This window comes from Phallusia mammillata, chromosome 1 (assembly GCF_965637545.1).
Source record: "Phallusia mammillata chromosome 1, kaPhaMamm4.hap1.1, whole genome shotgun sequence".
Taxonomy (NCBI): Eukaryota; Metazoa; Chordata; class Ascidiacea; order Phlebobranchia; family Ascidiidae; genus Phallusia; species Phallusia mammillata.
The window spans coordinates 434,153-452,468 of NC_137252.1; the positions used below are offsets into that span (position 1 = coordinate 434,153).

At 35.1% G+C, this 18,316-nt stretch overlaps 2 protein-coding genes across 3 annotated transcripts; one reads left to right on the forward strand and one right to left on the reverse strand.

Moving 5' to 3' along the window:
- Positions 1-366: 366 nt before the first annotated feature.
- LOC145229154 (uncharacterized) lies at positions 367-10,110 on the reverse strand. Of its 2 annotated transcripts, none has more exons than XM_080094452.1 (8): positions 9,951-10,110; positions 9,473-9,546; positions 8,915-9,092; positions 7,666-7,814; positions 4,392-4,469; positions 2,561-2,972; positions 1,628-1,795; positions 367-1,135 (listed from the first exon to the last, which is right to left on the reverse strand). In XM_080094452.1, exons 1-8 carry the CDS (start codon positions 9,971-9,973, stop codon positions 934-936), a joined length of 1,284 nt encoding a protein of 427 aa, XP_079950578.1. In that variant the 5' UTR covers positions 9,974-10,110; the 3' UTR covers positions 367-933. The 2 variants fall into 2 exon arrangements, with proteins under 2 accessions (XP_079950578.1, XP_079950571.1); XM_080094445.1 differs by having other exon boundaries at positions 9,473-9,558.
- Positions 10,111-14,078: 3,968 nt separating this feature from the next.
- On the forward strand, positions 14,079-17,734 carry LOC145232528 (uridine diphosphate glucose pyrophosphatase NUDT14-like). The gene is made up of 6 exons (XM_080097163.1): positions 14,079-14,336; positions 14,722-14,765; positions 15,112-15,176; positions 15,310-15,363; positions 15,851-16,065; positions 16,562-17,734. The coding sequence occupies exons 1-6, from the start codon at positions 14,241-14,243 to the stop codon at positions 16,727-16,729; spliced, it is 642 nt and encodes a 213-aa protein (XP_079953289.1). The 5' UTR covers positions 14,079-14,240; the 3' UTR covers positions 16,730-17,734.
- The last annotated feature ends 582 nt before the right edge of the window (positions 17,735-18,316 follow it).

Consider the following 18,316-nt stretch of genomic DNA (forward strand, 5'->3'; position numbering starts at 1 on the left):
TCTGCTTTACTTCTATTCTTCTTAAGTTGTCTCGTGCAAAGTCTACAGTAAACACAAGTTGTCCCACCCTTTGGCATTCCAACTTCGCACTAAAGCTTTCTAGTTAGCACAAATCGGGCAATTTATGCGTTTTTCCTACCCCCGCTGTATTAAAGTGAAGGTTTATCGTGTAACAATAGGTTGGACAACTTTACAAACACTTTGATTTTGTTGGTGGTTAAATCAACTTATGAGTTTAACCCCGAGCCCACAAACCCAAATAAAAGGCTTCATAGAAACATCGATCTTGTTGTTGGTTAAATCGAGTTACATAGACCGAAGCTATTTGAAATCCTCAGCAACTTTTCCATTAACACTTACGCACACTTTTGATATTCACTTCGTTTTATTAACACATAAAGCGAAACTCTAAGCGCCACGACCTGCGATACCTTGCACTCGATAGCAGGACAATACAATAAGAACATAATAATAATAGACTGTATGTGACGTCACAAACGAATGCCACGTGGTTTGTCGAGAGAAGTCGATGAACGGAAGACGCAGTCGCGTGAAAAAATCGGGGTTTAGTGTAAAAACGAGGACTCTATGGCAGGGGAATCACCGAGACCCCAATCTACGATTTCTATCTTATTGGGTCGCATGAGATGGAAACTTGCATAAAGTATGAGCACCAATTTCGGGTCTTTTGTCGTAAAATCTAATGTAATTGAGACGTTGACGTTTAAATGGATAATTTATTTTGGCACAAGCACAGTCTTAGTGCTGCAGGGAAATTAGAAGTTGCTCTGTTGAATCAAGATTATAAAGACTGAAGAGAAGACATCGGTGTCGTAAACACAGGCTTATATACCTCCTTTATACCGAACAACAAACGACACATTGCAACGTCCGGTTCAGCGCTGGCTACTATCCTTGACCTCTAGGTGACCTTCAGTCGTAACTCGCCAGCCAGTGGTTGTCATGCAGTCCGACCTGGCAACCGGGCGAGCTTCTTTCCAGCTGCAGACAGCACATCCAGTAGCTGCGTCCGTACGGGAGGTCGGCGTAATACCGCTTCGGGTGGAATCGGCACAACGACATGTCACCTCGCTTAAACTGATGTCGACATTGCTTGCAAGGGTCGTCTATGTACCTGTGTGGGAATAACAACATGGATTAAATAGTGTACTCGTACTGCTGCATGTTTGGCCGAAACTTGCGTTTGCATTCGAAGGGTTTACACTGAAAATTGCTAAACACGACTGGTATCTAATGAACGCTGGTTAAAATGAAAAATATGATGCGTTACAGTCAAACTATACAAGCAACGTCACACAAAAACATTGAAAAAAGGTGACCACGTCACACTTGTAAGCGGGCCTGAAATTGGGACCAGATTTCTTAAGAAAGCCCGAATTAGGGTCAAAATTCCATAATTTGAACCCCAAAAGTAAGAAACAACTTACAACCCTGGACATTAACATGACGTCCATACAAATAAATTTTTCAAAACTAGTTGCAAGGATATTCGGTGAAACGTTTGCTTGGCCCACCCGGAAGTTTTGACATCCATTATTTTCTTTCATAGCTATGCCTAATTCGTGCAATGTCCAAACTCGTTAAATAACAGCCATAATTTTTTCACCTGTCGTCTTTCGTCCACCGCGAGTCGGAACTCCTGATGTCGAAGTTGACGATGATAAAATTAAAGTCAGTGCACGAACACTTGAGGGCGGACAAGGTGCGGGTGTCGAGGTGGGAAAAAATATTGCAAAGCACGTGATCAGGAAGACGAACCATTAAACCCTTGCGACTGTGAAGAAAAAAAGATTTATCGTTGAATTTTGCAGGTAGGGTTGTTGTGATGTAGGATAACGATATCCCTACATATATGTGAATCTCATACTGCAGTGCTTCTTTACCTAAAGTCCCCACACGCAAAAGTTTACAAAAGCAACCACCTTACAGGATACAAAAATGTTTTAACCACCGTACAGATTACTTAACATTTTTACTGTCCGCGAATGGTTGTGTTGGGGCAGAAAAATTCTAAAGCAAAAAGAGGTCAAGAATTAATCCTGTTTCAGACTTTAAACGGTTTGTGCATTAGGTCTGGGTTAAAATGAGCCACGGAGGTTGAAACAGGGCCGTGAAGTGCAAGCCTTATTTTTAAAATATTGCGTGATCGGAATTGTGATGTTTTTTTGCGACTTTCGGCGAACTGATTAAAAAGCAGCATTATTGTGCAAGTGCAATATAATAGCTTTATTTTGGATTGTAATTGGATTCAGTTTAAATTAGGCGCTGTCGGAGTCAGTTAGTTTTTAACCGACTTCACAACCCATGACAGCAAAGGTTTTAAGCAACAAGCACTATTGACATTTTTGTTTTGCGAGCGCAGCTTATTTAGACATAACACAATTACACACTTGGTGACCGACTGATTCGGTATTACGCCTTCAATGAGCCTGGCGTACTGTGATTTATAGATGAGTATGTTTTGATTGCTGGTCTGCATAAACGCTTCAGGGCTGATCCTAGAGACGCAACACAATTTCACACAAGTTAAATATCTCACCTTTCAGGGTCGTTTCGAATCTGTGCGGGATTCGGTATTCGGATAGATTGCAGGAAGGTTTTCTCATCAGTCGGGGATCTTGGCGTCCGTTCCTCTTCACACCCATCATCCGATCTAGGAAGCATCAACCTCTGCACCTTACGTCTCATCTTCTGAAACCTCTCACTCGGAACCCTCTTTAAATTTCTTCCGGTCAGTTTTGGGGGTTCGATGTGTTCTTGTGCATCGTCTTCCATGGGGGTGATTGGGTCCGGAACCCGCTGGTCTGGGGGTGTTTGATTGTTGTTTGTCACTAGAGGTCGGTAGTAAGTGCCACCCGGACATGCCTCAGCGCAACTTGTGCTCGGGGTCGGGGATGTGGCGCCCTCAAGTGACGGAGGCTTCGTTTTCTTGCACTTGCTGCATAGAGATTCTAAAAACATAATTTTGAATTGGTAAATGTGTAAAGTAAAATAAAAAAATTTCAGGTAGTTTAAAACATGTGGCGTAAATGTGAATGATTCTACCAATAAGTTATTTGCTTGTAATGGCAATTTTTTTTACATAAAGTTAATTTTAACTTAAATTTTCCTGTCCCAAAATATTTTCCATTTATTAATTTAAATACAGTAGCCTACATGATAATTTGCTGATGCATTTGACCATCATGCTTTATATTTGTTAGTTCCATCGACATTAAAGCATTGTGAACCACAGCTCTATACAAGTGTGTAAATTGATTTTAATATTGATTGCTTTTTAATTAGCAGAGCTTCAGCAATGAACAGCTGTTACCTCACAAAGCCTTTTCATCTGTTCATTCACAAAAATATAAATATACCTTTAAGGCAAAATCCAGGTGTTCATTATTTTGTGGCTTACACTGCTCATATTATTTAAAGGTGAAAATTGTAATGTTCGGAAATTACATTTTTAGGAATAAATTTGGTGTCAAGGTTTATTTAGCTTGTTTTGCCAATGTAATATATTGTTGTATAATCTTGTTTCCAAAATTAACAATCCACCACCAAGCTAAGAACATTACATGTTGTGATTTATATATGTTGCACTCAATTTGTACAAGAGTTTTTCTGTTATGTGAAACCAGAATTCCCAACTATTTCAGTCTTTGAATATTTCAGTTTTACCATAATCCTTAGAGGACTAAATGAAATGTATATGTATTAGTCATAAGTAACTGTAGATCGGTAGACTTTAAAAATAGTTTTGTATGTCATGTGATGACAGCAAACTATTTGTATTTACATTGACCGATCAATGGTTGAGAAACACTGTGTTGGGCTTACAAATAACTTTACATCAATTGATCAAATAAAACCGTAATAGTTGCAGAGTACACCACAAATTTCACAAAAGTTGTTGGGATAATTATTTGAACAATGTTAAACGATTTAAACGTTAAACTCAAACGATTAATGGTTGAGAAACACTGTGTTAGGCATACATGTGACTTTATGTCAAATGGTCAAATAAAATGCTATACTGGCTATATTTAGCCAATTGACATAAAGTCACATTGGTCACCGTAACGTTAGTTGGAACAATTATTTAAACATTGTTGCAAGCCGACAATGACATAATGTTAGAACGCCTAAATTTTCTCCCACACGGACCATGTCAGCTCATGTATGTTTGCTCTTCTTTGTGTGGAAAGGTTTTATTTGCACAGAATAAATATAAGCAAAGTGAGCCCTGTTGTCATGGCACCGGGTGCAACACTTCATTTACATTACGGGTTCCTGCCAATTCTTATTTCAACACCTTTGGTAAAATACAAAAAATTATCGTTGATGCCTTTGTAAAAATGGGCAATTTTGTATCACTTTTTTACCTTCTACTTGGCCTGAACTTGCACATCTTTCAAAATGCAGGACTTTCTTGTGGACATTCGATGAAATTTGTTCGACTTCTAAAAAAATAAAATGCTCTGGTCAGTAATATAAAAAACATTCCTAGTAATTAAAAAAAGTAAACTTAAATACACATAAATCCTATAACCACAAAAGATTATTTAAAAGTTTGTCAAAGATTTAGTTTTTAGGATTGCTGTCATTGCAAAATGCTTTAGTTCGCCAGTTTGTGAAAATATTTGACAGTATAAAATCAGATATAGGAGAACTGGAGATCTGTATCTCAGTGTCATAATATTTGACAAAACCAAAGTAAACGAAACATCACACAAAGGCAGTAATGTCTTCCCAGCCCAAATCCAGTGTTTACATTACTTGTGTTTTGTATTAAACCTGCATGTGCTCATGAGGCAGAGCCAAGTGTTGTGTTAACCACTGTGAACGAGCAATGAATCGAATCTCTACTCAACACTTGAAACTTGGGCCAGACAGTTGCCAACCACACAGAGCAGGCTGGATTACATAGTTAGCCAGTCAAGCGCAGCAGTAAAATACCACTGACTGTTGATGAATGTGTCTCATTCGCTGCAACAAATTTTGTGGCTCGTGGGCAAGTTTGCAAAACAACAAGATTATCCTGAGGTGTTTTATGCCTTCAGGTTTTGTGTGTTGTTTGTCAAATATACGTCAGTACAATGAACCTTTCAATTTTCTTCATACAACAAAACCCAAAACACAGTACAATTTGCCAGAATATGGGCACAAAAAAAGTGCAAAGTATTAAAAACCAACTAACTTCTTTAGAAATCAGTTTGAGTTTACAGTATAAACAATGCTACCAAAAACCTAACCAAACAACACATTTTAAATTTCAAACCTTTGAAAAACAAAGCATGCCACTTTTTATGTCTATTTTGGCTGTTATTTTTATCATTAAACTTATGAACAGATCTGTATGTAGTGTTTCAAAGCAAGTTTTTTTCACCACAAACACAAGAGTCATTTGGCGGAACAAAAAATTTAAACAAAGTTATTCCTAATTCCTATTCAATAACTGTTAGTTTTATACCTTTCTCTTTAGAATAATGCCCAGCAAATACCCAAAGAACCATGACAACAATGGCAGTAAGACCACAAGTCACTAATACGCTGACAAACACCATTTCAAATTTTATCAAGGGTTAGAAAATACAAGTAACAAAACATCCTCCTTCTGCCACCCACTTCCTTGTACAAACTAATGGTTGTTATAACAGTTTCTTGCATGTATAAAGTAGATAAGCATCACATTATAGGGGGATAACCGAGTGGGTTGAGTGGATCGAGTTTCGGTGACGATGGTGGTGCAACTAAGAACTGCTGATGTCATATTGACAAATAAGGGACAACAAACTGAATGATGATCATTTAAACAGTAGAGATTACATCATTCGAAACATGTCAAAGATTGATCCAGGATTTAGGATTGAAAAGGTGTTTTCTATTTAGAGAAGAACAAAAACAATTTTGGATGGACAGCCTGTAATTTAGGCAGTTTTTTTTAGTTTTTAGTTTTTAATTTAGGCAGGAGATTTTAAAATGATTTACCTCTTTGTACGTTGGTAAAAATGACATCCATGGAATTTATTGTATTTTGTATTGATTTAAGAAACATTGTTCAAAAATATGCCAAATATACAGGCCTCTTAAAGACATATGCTGTGGTATGATACTGTAATATCACTTAAGTGTGCAAATTATCTATTAGCCCAACATAGTAAAACCCAGCCTATACAATCCTACTAGGTTTACCATACAACATAGTCAAGTTTGAGTTGTGGTTGTGACAACTATGCTTTTAAACTACTCCAGATAAAAGTCTGAAAGCACTTTAGAAGGGTGAGTTGACAGTTGCTCTGTGTACCTCCATATATGGCTGAATGGCCATGTACTCTCATACTCCCAGGAGAGTTCAAACGAGGTCATTTTGGTCAGCTGTTTGATTGACACATGTCACCTTTACTGCCCTGACCATGGTTACATAAAACTCGCAGTTACAGTGACAGAAGTATGACATTTACGATACAGTGAAAAGACTTGGTGCTAAAACAAATACCTAGACAATACTATGGTGTATTCAAGTTCAACCCAATGAATCACAAATGTAGTTAAATGTTTCACATAATATTTTTATAATCTATCTGTTGTGTTTGCAATACAAGTTATGCATAAGTTTATCAACAACAAAAGCACACATACAAATGCAACACTGAAAAATGCTTTTCAAGTTGAATGGATAAACAAACTACTTACAATCAAACTTGCATAATTATGAACCAATGTGGCAATACCAAAACTACTACAAAAACTGTTACATCAACACTTATTGAGGTTTAAATCCCTTTTATTGGGCATTATACCCCCGCATGCATTCCTGTTAATTAAGCCTAAACCTAGTTATGGCTCATAAGCATTGAAAGGCTTTATAATCCCTTAACACTTAAACATGATTAAATAACATTTAGGCAAATCAATACATCATTCTCGTGCTTGTACTTTAGCTAAAGGAAAAGCATAAAACGCTATAAATGTCTTAATGTGTTTCAAAGTAATCAGTTCATATTGGCTGATGGACAATAACATTATACATACTAATACTGTATTCCAAAAACAAAGTGGTATTTAGTCAACTTAAATGCCATGGAAAAACATCCACTGTATTTTTACCAAGTAATGCTATTTGGAATAAAACTTTTTGCATTATTCAAAGTTGGACCAGCCTTTTTCAATATTTTTACCAATCAATAAACAAATATGGAAAATGTCAATTGGTAAAAACAGGCAATATCAGAAGCAGATATCATCCAGTTCACAGATAAAACAACGATTTAAATCTGACAACCCTGCCAATTAAACATGTCTATTTAAACTGAAATGCTATATTACATGCAGTAAATTACTACCTTGAATAACTACTCAACCTTTTCAATTGTGTTAAATGGGCATAATTACAACTGAAGGGATTTAGATAAAGGTTGAACCAATTTTGTGTGTGCAATATTACAGCTTCAATCATCTATATTGAAATTTAAAAACAGTTTGTGTTTCAAATTTGGAAATTATATTGAAAACATGATCATTTGTTCATTCATAATGTAATGAATATCAAACTGGCTTAAGTATAACAAAATTTGTCAAGGGATAGGCATAAGCTTAAGTAAATTATTTATTAATCAATAAATGTACAGATTTTCAAAATTGATAATTTTTACACACCAGTTTTGCATTCATTTGTCGATGGAGTTGATTGCACATCACTTGTGTTGGATGAGTTGGATCGGTTTCGGAACGCCACCTTCTCTCTTCGTCGGGGTTTCTCGGTTGATTTGTTCGCGCATGAGTTGGCACAATGGTCCGTCGAGCTTCTGTGCACAAATAAGTTGCCGGTCAACAATTTTGAACTTGACTTTTAAGCTTTTCTCTGCAGCCTTAACTTTTAGGCTGAAGTGACAATTTTTTTCTGTTTGACTTCAACAATTAACTATTTGGGTGATCAGTAAATAAATAACGGCTAGCAGCAAATTTGACACAAAATAATTCTTACAGACAAAACAAATGCATCAAGGAGATTTGCATTAGTTACTGCTTTGTTACTTTTTAGTTAGGATGCCATTGCATTAATAGCTGAATCATTTATTGATTTGTCCATAACTGATCTTAGTATAAGATGTTCGATGTACAACCGTTTTCAGGCAACAAAATATTCACCAAAATAAAATGGTGGAAATAATGGATAAAAATATTAATTTTTAAAACAAGGTGTGGTATTACAGTCGGTAAAGCATTAAGTTTCAACATAGTCTCTGAGTAAAAGTGAGGTGACATTATCATGACAAACATATTTGCAAGGTTGAGTTGGGCAGTTGAACATGTGTCAAAATTATTGACAAACAACAGTCGCAAAACATGTGCTGGAGTGTGAAAGACCACTCAGGAATTTCAGGCTGCATTACCACACATGTGAGGTATTTTCTACTGCTGAGGTATATTTTCTGTATTTCAACTTGTCATTCACAAACAAAACAGCCACTATTTTTTATAAGTTACTATTTTTCAGAAAAGTAACAGATACCACAAACATCTAACTGCAGGAAATATATTTTTAAATATATAGGGTTAAAAATGTTTAGTTAACAACATTGTTTAAAATAAAAGTAACTAACAACATGTTTTTGTTTTCTTTTGTTGTTGTTTTTTTCTTTTTTTTTTTCACGGGGTTCGAACCCAGGACTCTCCCGGGGACGAATCCCGATCAGGTTTTTTTATGTCTGTATGTGGGTCAGGCGCTCTGGGCCATTCGGCCAAGTTCCTGCCCAACTAACAACATGTTAAACATCAAAACTGCCATTTTAATGCCCCGAAATATCACAGCTGCTTAGTGGCACTATTTTTTCTGAAAAGAGAAACTTAACTTTCCCCTGATTGTATCTTACTAAACATAAAAAAACACAGAAAATGTAGTGACCTGAGTTGGGAAATGATGTCACGGACAGAACGAGAAATTAAACGATGTCCATTGGCAGTATTAAGTGAGCTAAATGTTTTACAGATCGTCGAAAGTAAACTGTTGTTGGACGTTGTCTCCATCGCCAGTTGGTTTTCATTTTCATCAAGGGTTGAACTTTTGCCATTTTCAGATAACCCTAATACACAAAACATTGCGATAAGTTTCCACTAAATATAAAAAAACAACGTTGACGCTTCGATAAAGCTTTTGGAAATCATTGTGAAAACATTTTTAATAGCAAATACATAAAAAACATAGTTCTACTGTCTATGAAGCCTTTAAAATAATTCTGGAACCCTTTTTAAAATGTGGGATGCAAATATACACATAAAACATAAATTTAAGCTTTAATTGAAAAGTTTTCACATAAAATACAGAAAAACAAAACAAAAATTACTTTAACAATGATGTAACGTAAAACTGACAATCAATGTCACGGCCACCTTAATATAGATTATAAAATAACGGCATAAAACATCTCATCAAATATTTATAGTTTAACTCGAAAGAAATCACCTTTGAGGCTCTGTGTTATGAGGGCATGGACAAGCTGGAATTCATTGATCTCTTCATTTTGTGAAACCGATTTTCTAATCATAAACCTGGTTGAGAAAAGCAAACAATAGGGGCTTCCTGATGTTTAACAATCAACCAGCTATTAAAGCAGGTAAACAGAAGTTTCTAGTAAACATTTCAAAACCATTTCACATGCTGTGGGCTTTAGACATTAGAGCAGACATTAGAGCAGACATTAGAGCAGACATTAGAGCAGACATTAAGGGTAATAAAAATGGGCTGAGCATAGATAAAGAGCTCCCATGATATATATAATCACATCTTATGTAAACAAGCATGGTTTGAAAGACTCTAGTTTTTTTTCTGGTTTTAGCGCAATGAGTAGTGCGAAAAACACATCACTTTAGCATTAACAATGCTGATTCATGATGTCAATTGTTTACATTTTACACGTTGAGTCAACAAAAAAAGGACTTACGTCTGTGTTGCATGTTGTACCATTTCAGTGATATCCGGTCTCGTTGCAAGAAAAAGAAACAAAGTATAACAGAAAAGCAGTAAACTAGTAAATTGCGTCACCAGAAAGTATTTTACGTGGAGTTTAAAACAAAAAAATTCACTGCAAAGAAACAATACATTCTTAATAATCTGAATAAAGTTGCAATTAATATCCACAAATTATTGCCCATGGCTATTTGAAGCTTTCTTTTCAATTGCTATGTGAAGAAGAAACTTCTTAAGTGGTTTGGTTTGATGTTGCCAAGCACTTAATGTGAACAATCAACATTCTCTCTCTGTTGTGGCCAGTATACTTGTCTGCATCAGTGTAAAGTTGTGAATGCAAAATCACTTTTATATGATAAACTGGACTGAAGTTGATTACCAAAAATAAAAAAATAGTCCAATTACTAACGTTTGTTTGACATACCACAAAACTCCAAAGTTTCACATACTACAGTTTCACCTTAAATTGTTTGTGGTAACAAAAATCAATTCAGCTACACCACAACCTTAATTAAGCACTATGTGTGCAATAAACTTTATGTTGCGAGCTGACGTTTTTTATGAAAACATTGACCAGAAGTTTATCACCATATTTTCAGTATGTCACATGGCAAGGCATTGCAAATCATTTTATCAGAAACACTAACACATACATACACAGAATCCAAAACACAATACATAAGGCCCTATTTATCTACTAAAACTGTTACTGTAGGCATAGGTGCCGAGTTTTACAAAAATGCAAGGTGGCGGACGTAAATTATGACGTCACTTTTTGTGACGTAACTAAAGCGTGTAACCACATGAGCTCCAACTCAAAGCAGAAATTTTTTTTTAAAGAGTGCAACGTTCGTCAAAGTCTTAAAAAAAATTATACTAATGTTCATTTGAAACACTTTAACGTTTTGATTGGTTTAGCAACGCTCAGAAAATGTTTCGTCAAGTTGTTGCTCTTGTATCACCTAAATAACATTTTATTACAGTACAATATAATGGCCATACATTCACTGCCAACAATTGTGTGTTTGACGTCATAAACAAAGCACTGACCAAAACAGGTTGCAGTTTCAACACGTTTTGTTGCTTATATGTCAGCATGCTTGTGTAAAAGCAAAATTATTGCTAAATTTCCTCAGATTTTACGATGTTTCGTATTATACCGCTACAGACAAATCAAAATATCCACGGTGGCCGTCACCATGCTTTACAATCCCAAGGTGGCGGCGCCACCCCGCCATCGCCCACTCGGCGCCTATGACTGTAGGACTTGATTTCACACAAACTTATACATAGTTCATTCATTCTTATCCAATATATAAATCAGCAATCGGTTGTCAGAATATGTATACATTTATTTGCAGATAAATATGCATACCAAAGACCAATGACAGGGAAAAAAAAAATCAAAACTCAGCATCTTTATGCAGAGGGCCAGTCACACTTAAAAGGCATAATACTTTTCACAGCAAAGCACACTGTGGTTGACAATAGTGAAGCAATGCTGGAGGTAGTGCATTCAACCTACACAAAACCCTTGAGACTTGAGCTAACCAAACCCGTCTATCTGCAGACAGCTTTGCGATTGTGCAGTGAACCACACTTCATTTGCAATACAATATTTACATGCATTAATACATACTTGTGTCAAGCATGAATTTTCAACACATGTAGATTATAACACACAGTTTGGATTAAAAGTTGATACGAGATCTGGTGTAGGCCTACAGGTTTTGAAAATTGTATATTATTCTAATATTAATATTATTCTCACAAAAATCAGTGCATAATACAAACACAGCAAATAGTATATGCAAGCCACAAGGCACAATTTGGTTTGTTTTTGGCCATAAGCAATATTATTTAGCAACCAGACATTTTAGAATGCTAACTAACATATATATGTACAGCTTTAAACTCCTTTGTGTTCGCATTTGTTGTAATGAACCAACCAACCAACCAATTAACCAACCAACCAACCAACCAACCAACCAACCAACCAACCAACCAACCAACCAACCAACTAATGGATGTAAAGTAATTATTTGCTGAAAAGACAGTGAGTGAAGCGCCACAATTTAATATTAAATGAAGTCAGTATTTGCAATTAATAGTCCACCAATAGCTGGTTAAACATATTATATTTTAGATGCGTTGCTACAAAGTGCAGAATGCGGTCTAGTTGATACTGGAGTAACTTGTTGGTTTGTGACAAATTACTTTTCAACCTACAACCAGTTAGATATGAGACTTGTAACAAAAATTGACATTAAAACTAAAACTTCAAACCAAACTACAATGGAAAGAGACTTTTCTAAGCTTTCTACATAAAGGACTCTCTAATCTGTTTATGGGTGGAGAGTAAAAACAAAGTGGAAGGCAGTTAAGACAATGCTCACATAATGCCTCCACATCAGTTTGTTTGTTTATGCCATAAATATTACCTTCAAATGTTTATATTGACTGTGCATCCAAAAGTGCTCCAGGTAAAATTCTTGGTGCAGCGGATCATTTTCTACATAATTTGGTCACTTAGCTTCAAATTTCCTACAGTTTTTTTCACACATACATGTACAAACTATATTAACTAAATATATTGGTACTTTGGATTTATATTACATGCAATTTAAAACCTCTGATAAATTTGCTTTTTTTTTATTTCGCACCAAACCTTATTTACAGTTTTACACCAAACCTAAAGAGTGTTCAAAGTGAAGCACAAATGATTTAGTGGTATATGTAAAATACAAGTTTTCCAGTCAAATTTAAACTCCTTTTTTTCACCATAGGTATTACATATTATTTCAGACCACTGGGTCACCACACACGGCCAAACAACTTTTACATTATCTAGTATTTGATTTGTTTCTTACGCATTTTAACAAGATGTACAAAGCAACTGGCTCTAGGGACAAGCAAAAACTGCATCACAACAACCTTAAATTCTTTGTTGGTCAGGAAATCATGGTTTAAAGTGAATAAAGTCACATTTCACAAGATACCAAGTAAAGTCATTTTATACAAGCCAAACGAGTGAAATAAATGTTGCTTTTTACATTTAATTGGTTCAGTAAAGTCCTTGTATAACTCTGAGCTTACTAATGGTAAATAGCTGTTTGATTTTATTATGTCATGCAACAACTATTAATCTACTACTTTATATCTAATATCTAAAATATGCCAGCAGCTTTAAATTCCTCAAACACTTTATTCTTAACTATAATGCTAGAAATAGAAACTGCAATAATAATTAATATAATTTATGAGTGTCGCAAGATAGTTGTACAAACTACAAATCATGTCAGGTGTTAACACAAAAAAATCTAGAAGGTTTATTAAGAATGACATCCTAAATCAGATCACTGCGTACAAAACGTTGACACAATTTAATCAAAGGAAAGTTTTTAAAGTCCAAACAAACAGTAACAGTATCTTTAATTTAAGTGCTATATTGTACAAATTGTAATTTTAGAATAGTAGCTTGACAACGATATAAATCGCATTCTTTCCAATAACACTTTACTGCATTTTTTTAGGGTTTCTTATGCAAAAAAACATTTTGTCAGATGTAATGTTATCCTGGATGGTACACAACAATTTTAACGTACTTAAATTTACACGAAAAGATGCAGCTTAATTGTAACACCAACTATAGCTGCGCAATGAATCAAGACATAGAAATTGTTTAATTAAGTTTACTGAAACGTCTGCTGCATAAACACAAATGAGCAGAGAAGTAAAAACTTTTTTGCCTTCGTCAATCACCAGCACTATATTCACTACGGTTGAGACAAACAATGGATATGTTTGCCGAAAGTTGGTTTATTTTTGGCAACATATTTAAAACAACAAGATAAAACATGTTTATTAACTAGCACTAATAGATATATTTGACTTATAAGTGAATTATTTTGTGCTATTAATGGATATGCGCCATAAAAATAGCTTTACAAATGAAATAGTCAGACAAGATTTTTTTTTCAAAATTGAGGTATTTTTGGTATTTTAATCGAAGTGGTGCAACAAAATTTATGTATAGCAGGGGATAAAACCGCAAACAAAGTGCCAAAAACTGGTATTAGTGCTCTATGCTGAAACTAAATTTATGCCTCAATAATGACGTCATAAATTGGTGTGACCACAATGGGAAATCCCCATTATCGGAACGAGTTATGAAATCTGAAATGTCAAGTGAATGTTAATTGTCAATATTTCAAAACACAAGACGCGAATTTACTATTATTAGCGAGAAGTTCGAACTATTTCAATGCAGCGGGGAAAAGTAGATGATGTGGAAATCTTATCCAAAGAACCGATTTCAAACTCAATGTACATTAAACCCTGGCGTGTGAATTATATACAGGTGTGAATTTGATAAATAACTTCTTGCAAAGTTTTGGTCAACATACTTGAAGGGGTATTAACGCGAATTTAGAGGGTAAACCCAACACACTAATTTTTAAGTTAAAGTACAACTAGCACTAGGACGTACATAAAACTTGTTTGTCATTTTACATTGGTTGTATCAGTGTATTTAGAATTATACAGGATCACTTGGTGCATGCACCTTTATGCCACTTGGTTCACCTTTATATACCTTAGTGCAACTTTACCACCAAGCAATATAAACTTGCACCAAGTGATAAAAGGTGTGCCAAGCGATATAACAATGAACCAAGATATCCTGTATATTTTATATGCACCCTCGGTTGTATATTCTGTGAAGCTCATAATTTGTTTGTTTTCAGGCAGGAAAGAAGAAGATTTGGGATTACATGATAAACCACGACAGGTGAAATATTTAAACTATAAAATACTACAAATGTTACAGAATAATGTGAAATTTGTTGGATTAAACCAGGGGTGTGCCATATAACTAATTTCGAACATCAAGCAAGGGCCATACAATGTTTTTCATGTACACAATAAATTTGAAATTCTTCCAAAGCATCAATACATTTATTTTCTAAAACATATAGAGTTTCGCCGCCAGTTTTGTTGCACACCCCTGGACTAAACAAAACAGCAACAAACAAATTTTGCTGTGAGGACAAAACCTGCAAACGAATTATGGTCATATTAGAATATGTTTTTTTTAAATATTTGTTTAACTGATGCCCATTTTCCTATTTTTTTAGTGTTGCAATTTGCATTTACAACAAGTCAAGTCAAAATTTTGTCATGGTGAAACAATTCAGACCTGGTAAGTAAAAAATACATTAAAATATTGTGCCTTGTTGGTTTGGACATTATGCAAAATTTGTTAATTAAAAGCAGGACTTCTGACACAAATATAAATTAGAAAACAAAGTTATTCATATTTTTTTCATTTACAGCAGTTTACATGGCTGATGTCAATCGTAATGAAAAAAATGGAGTTGCAGAAAAAGGTAATTGTGATAAGTTGTACTTTGGCATTAGGGCGAAGACCATTTGTTTATCTACTGCTGGATTCAATCCAACCCAATTTGAAGTTTATGCTTGACCAAATGTCACATACTCCATCTCCCTTTGAAAACTTAATTCTTATTTCCTGCTGTGCCATCACTAGATAATCACCATTCCCAGGAAAAGGTGTAAATTTAATTGGTCACGGTTAAGTTACTTGGCCCGGGATAAACATAGGAAAAAGTTAAAACAATATCTAGTTTGAAATGTTGTACTCTTTTAATACTTACACACATACTTTAAAACAGTGGTTTTCAACCTTTTTTTTGACAAATTCCTCCCTTAACAACCTAAACATTTGATTAAAGTAAATTTCCCCCCTCAGCTGATAAAATTCCTTCCTTGTGGGAAATTTTCCATGATTGGGAACCAATGCTCCAAAATATTACATAAGTTGTAACAATCAACTTAGTATTCGTATTTTTACAGTTCCATTTTCAAGTGGTATAACCCTTGAACTTTGTGCTGGAATAATTGACCGCGATGAAAGTCCGGATAAAATTGCTCAAAGCGAAGTCCTCGAGGAAACCGGATTCAAAATCGACCTGGAAAATTTAGAGCTAATATGCAAATTTCGCACTGCAGTTGGGACGGGTGGTGCAATACAGTGGCTGTATTATACTGAAGTTGACGACAGCATGAAGGTTTGTGTGTTACCATTTTTCCTATCGTTATAAAAATAATATATAACACATAATCCACAACAATGGTTCCCAAAAATTTTTTGGGCGTGTATTTCCAGCATTTAATTTTGAAATAAATTTCTCATCACTTGTGGGAACATTATTGTGGCATTTTCAGTCGAATTTAAACGGTCTTTATTCAAACATTTGGGTTTGGCTATATGTTGGGAAACATTGCTGTACAATATATGCTCACATATTTAGTTACAAATGCTCACAACCTTATTGTTTAAAATCCTTTGTTTGTTTTATTTTGAGAATAACTTGTATATTATTTACTAATACATTTGCAAACTTTTTTTCCGCTTTTAACTGAAGCTGTGAGTTATTGCCCATACACCCTGTGTAAATTGTAAATCTGCTTGTACTATATTGTTGTATTATTGTTTTTGTTGTTGAAATTAGGTAAAAAAAAGTTTGGTATTTTTTGTGTTAAATGTGATTTGCAAACTTTCAGGTTACTGAAGGAGGTGGCAGTGAATTTGAGGGTGAATTAATTGATCTTCATTATTTAAAACTTGAAGATGTTGATGCTTTCATAAATGACAAAGATTGTGCTCACATCACATCCGGTGTAATGTATGCTCTCTCGTGGTTCTTAAGGAAAAAAATAGACAAGAAATAATTGTAAAAAACAATGTTCTTAGTAGTGATGTACCGAATCGGCTAAATTTCGATTCGGCCGAATCAACCGAATCATTTATGACGTCACGCGAAGTCGTACGCTTCGCGTTTGACGTGAAAAAAATGTTCATCTACCAGGCAGCCAGTGCAAAATAGTTGTGTTTCGTCCTTATTTCAATTCTGTGGGGTTTAAAATTGCCTTAAGCATGATTGGCAACCTGCCAATGAATTACTAATTTTTTTGACTACCGTGGGAAAAACGATAATGTGTTGAAAAAGATAAACATTGACGCAATTTTCGTTATGTTTGGGCTTTTGAAAGATCTGCGTGGACCTTAATAAGCAGAAAAGACACGTTTAACGCTTTAAATTTGTGTTCGTAAAAGATTCGGTTTCGGCTGAATCGCAACAAATTATTCGGCCGAAACCGAAGCTTTGCAAAAATGATCGATGCGGCCGAATAAATTCGGCAAACCGAATATTCGGTACATCTCTATAGTTCTTAGAATAGATGATTCTGGTTAAAATTGTTGATTTGCATAGCTTTTTTCCAACTAATAGGAATATTTTTCAAACAATAATATCTTGCAGTTTAGTATTTTGTACGTAATAGAAATTACGTAATTAACGAGGATTGCCTGTATTTGCTTTTATTAGGCTCTTTTGCAATCCCTGGTGATTGAATTCGCCTGTCAATGTGGTAGCAAAAAAGTATGTGTGTATCTGGCATTTCTGTATTTCTTTCTTTCCGTGATGTGACATCTTACATACTCATATTTTCGGATTAATCCCAGGATGTTACAAATTACTAACCTTAACCTAGGTTTGAAAATTGTTGTTTAACAACGTTTTGATTATTTGCCTTTATAGTTCAAATTGTTTTTGCTAGAAGTTCTTTTTTTCCGGCGAAACCAATCCCATTTTTTACCCTGTCCATCTTATATATTTTGATCCGTTTGATCTGAAAAATGCAAATTAAAATAGAATGATAAAATGTTTTTTTGTATTTTCGCTGGTGAAATTAGGAAGGTGTTAGGAAAACAAGTTGGAACAACGGTATTGTTCTGCTTTAGAAGTTAAAAGAAACACTCTACTGATCACAAGCGTGTGTAGAAAAAATAGCAAGTCGTTAAACAAGTCAAGCATGAAATTCAGCTCCATCTACGTGGCATCTCATCTTACAAAGTTTGAAATTTTAACCTTCCATCAAGTTTATTACTTGTTGGCCAGTTTACTCAGTAGCAGGGATGGGCCAAGCGGAGTCAGAACCAGAGCACTTCGCACCAAGTAGGGATGCGCCGAGCCGAGCCAGAACCCGAGTACTCGGTACCGAGCATCGCTATTTTTGATGCTCGGTGCTCGGCCGAGCAGTTGCACAAACTGACCCGAGCATTATATTTGCATATTCATGCCCTGCTAACATAGGTAACTGGTGTTCGAAAGGGTGTCTATGAACAAAAACAAATGATTTTTCAAATGTATTAGATTGTGGAAAAACGTGTATTTCTGAGGCCTGTAACAGCTTAATACACCGCTGGTGACGTAAGAGGCCTTGTAGAGCTAAAAGGTAGAAAGGGGATTTTTGTGA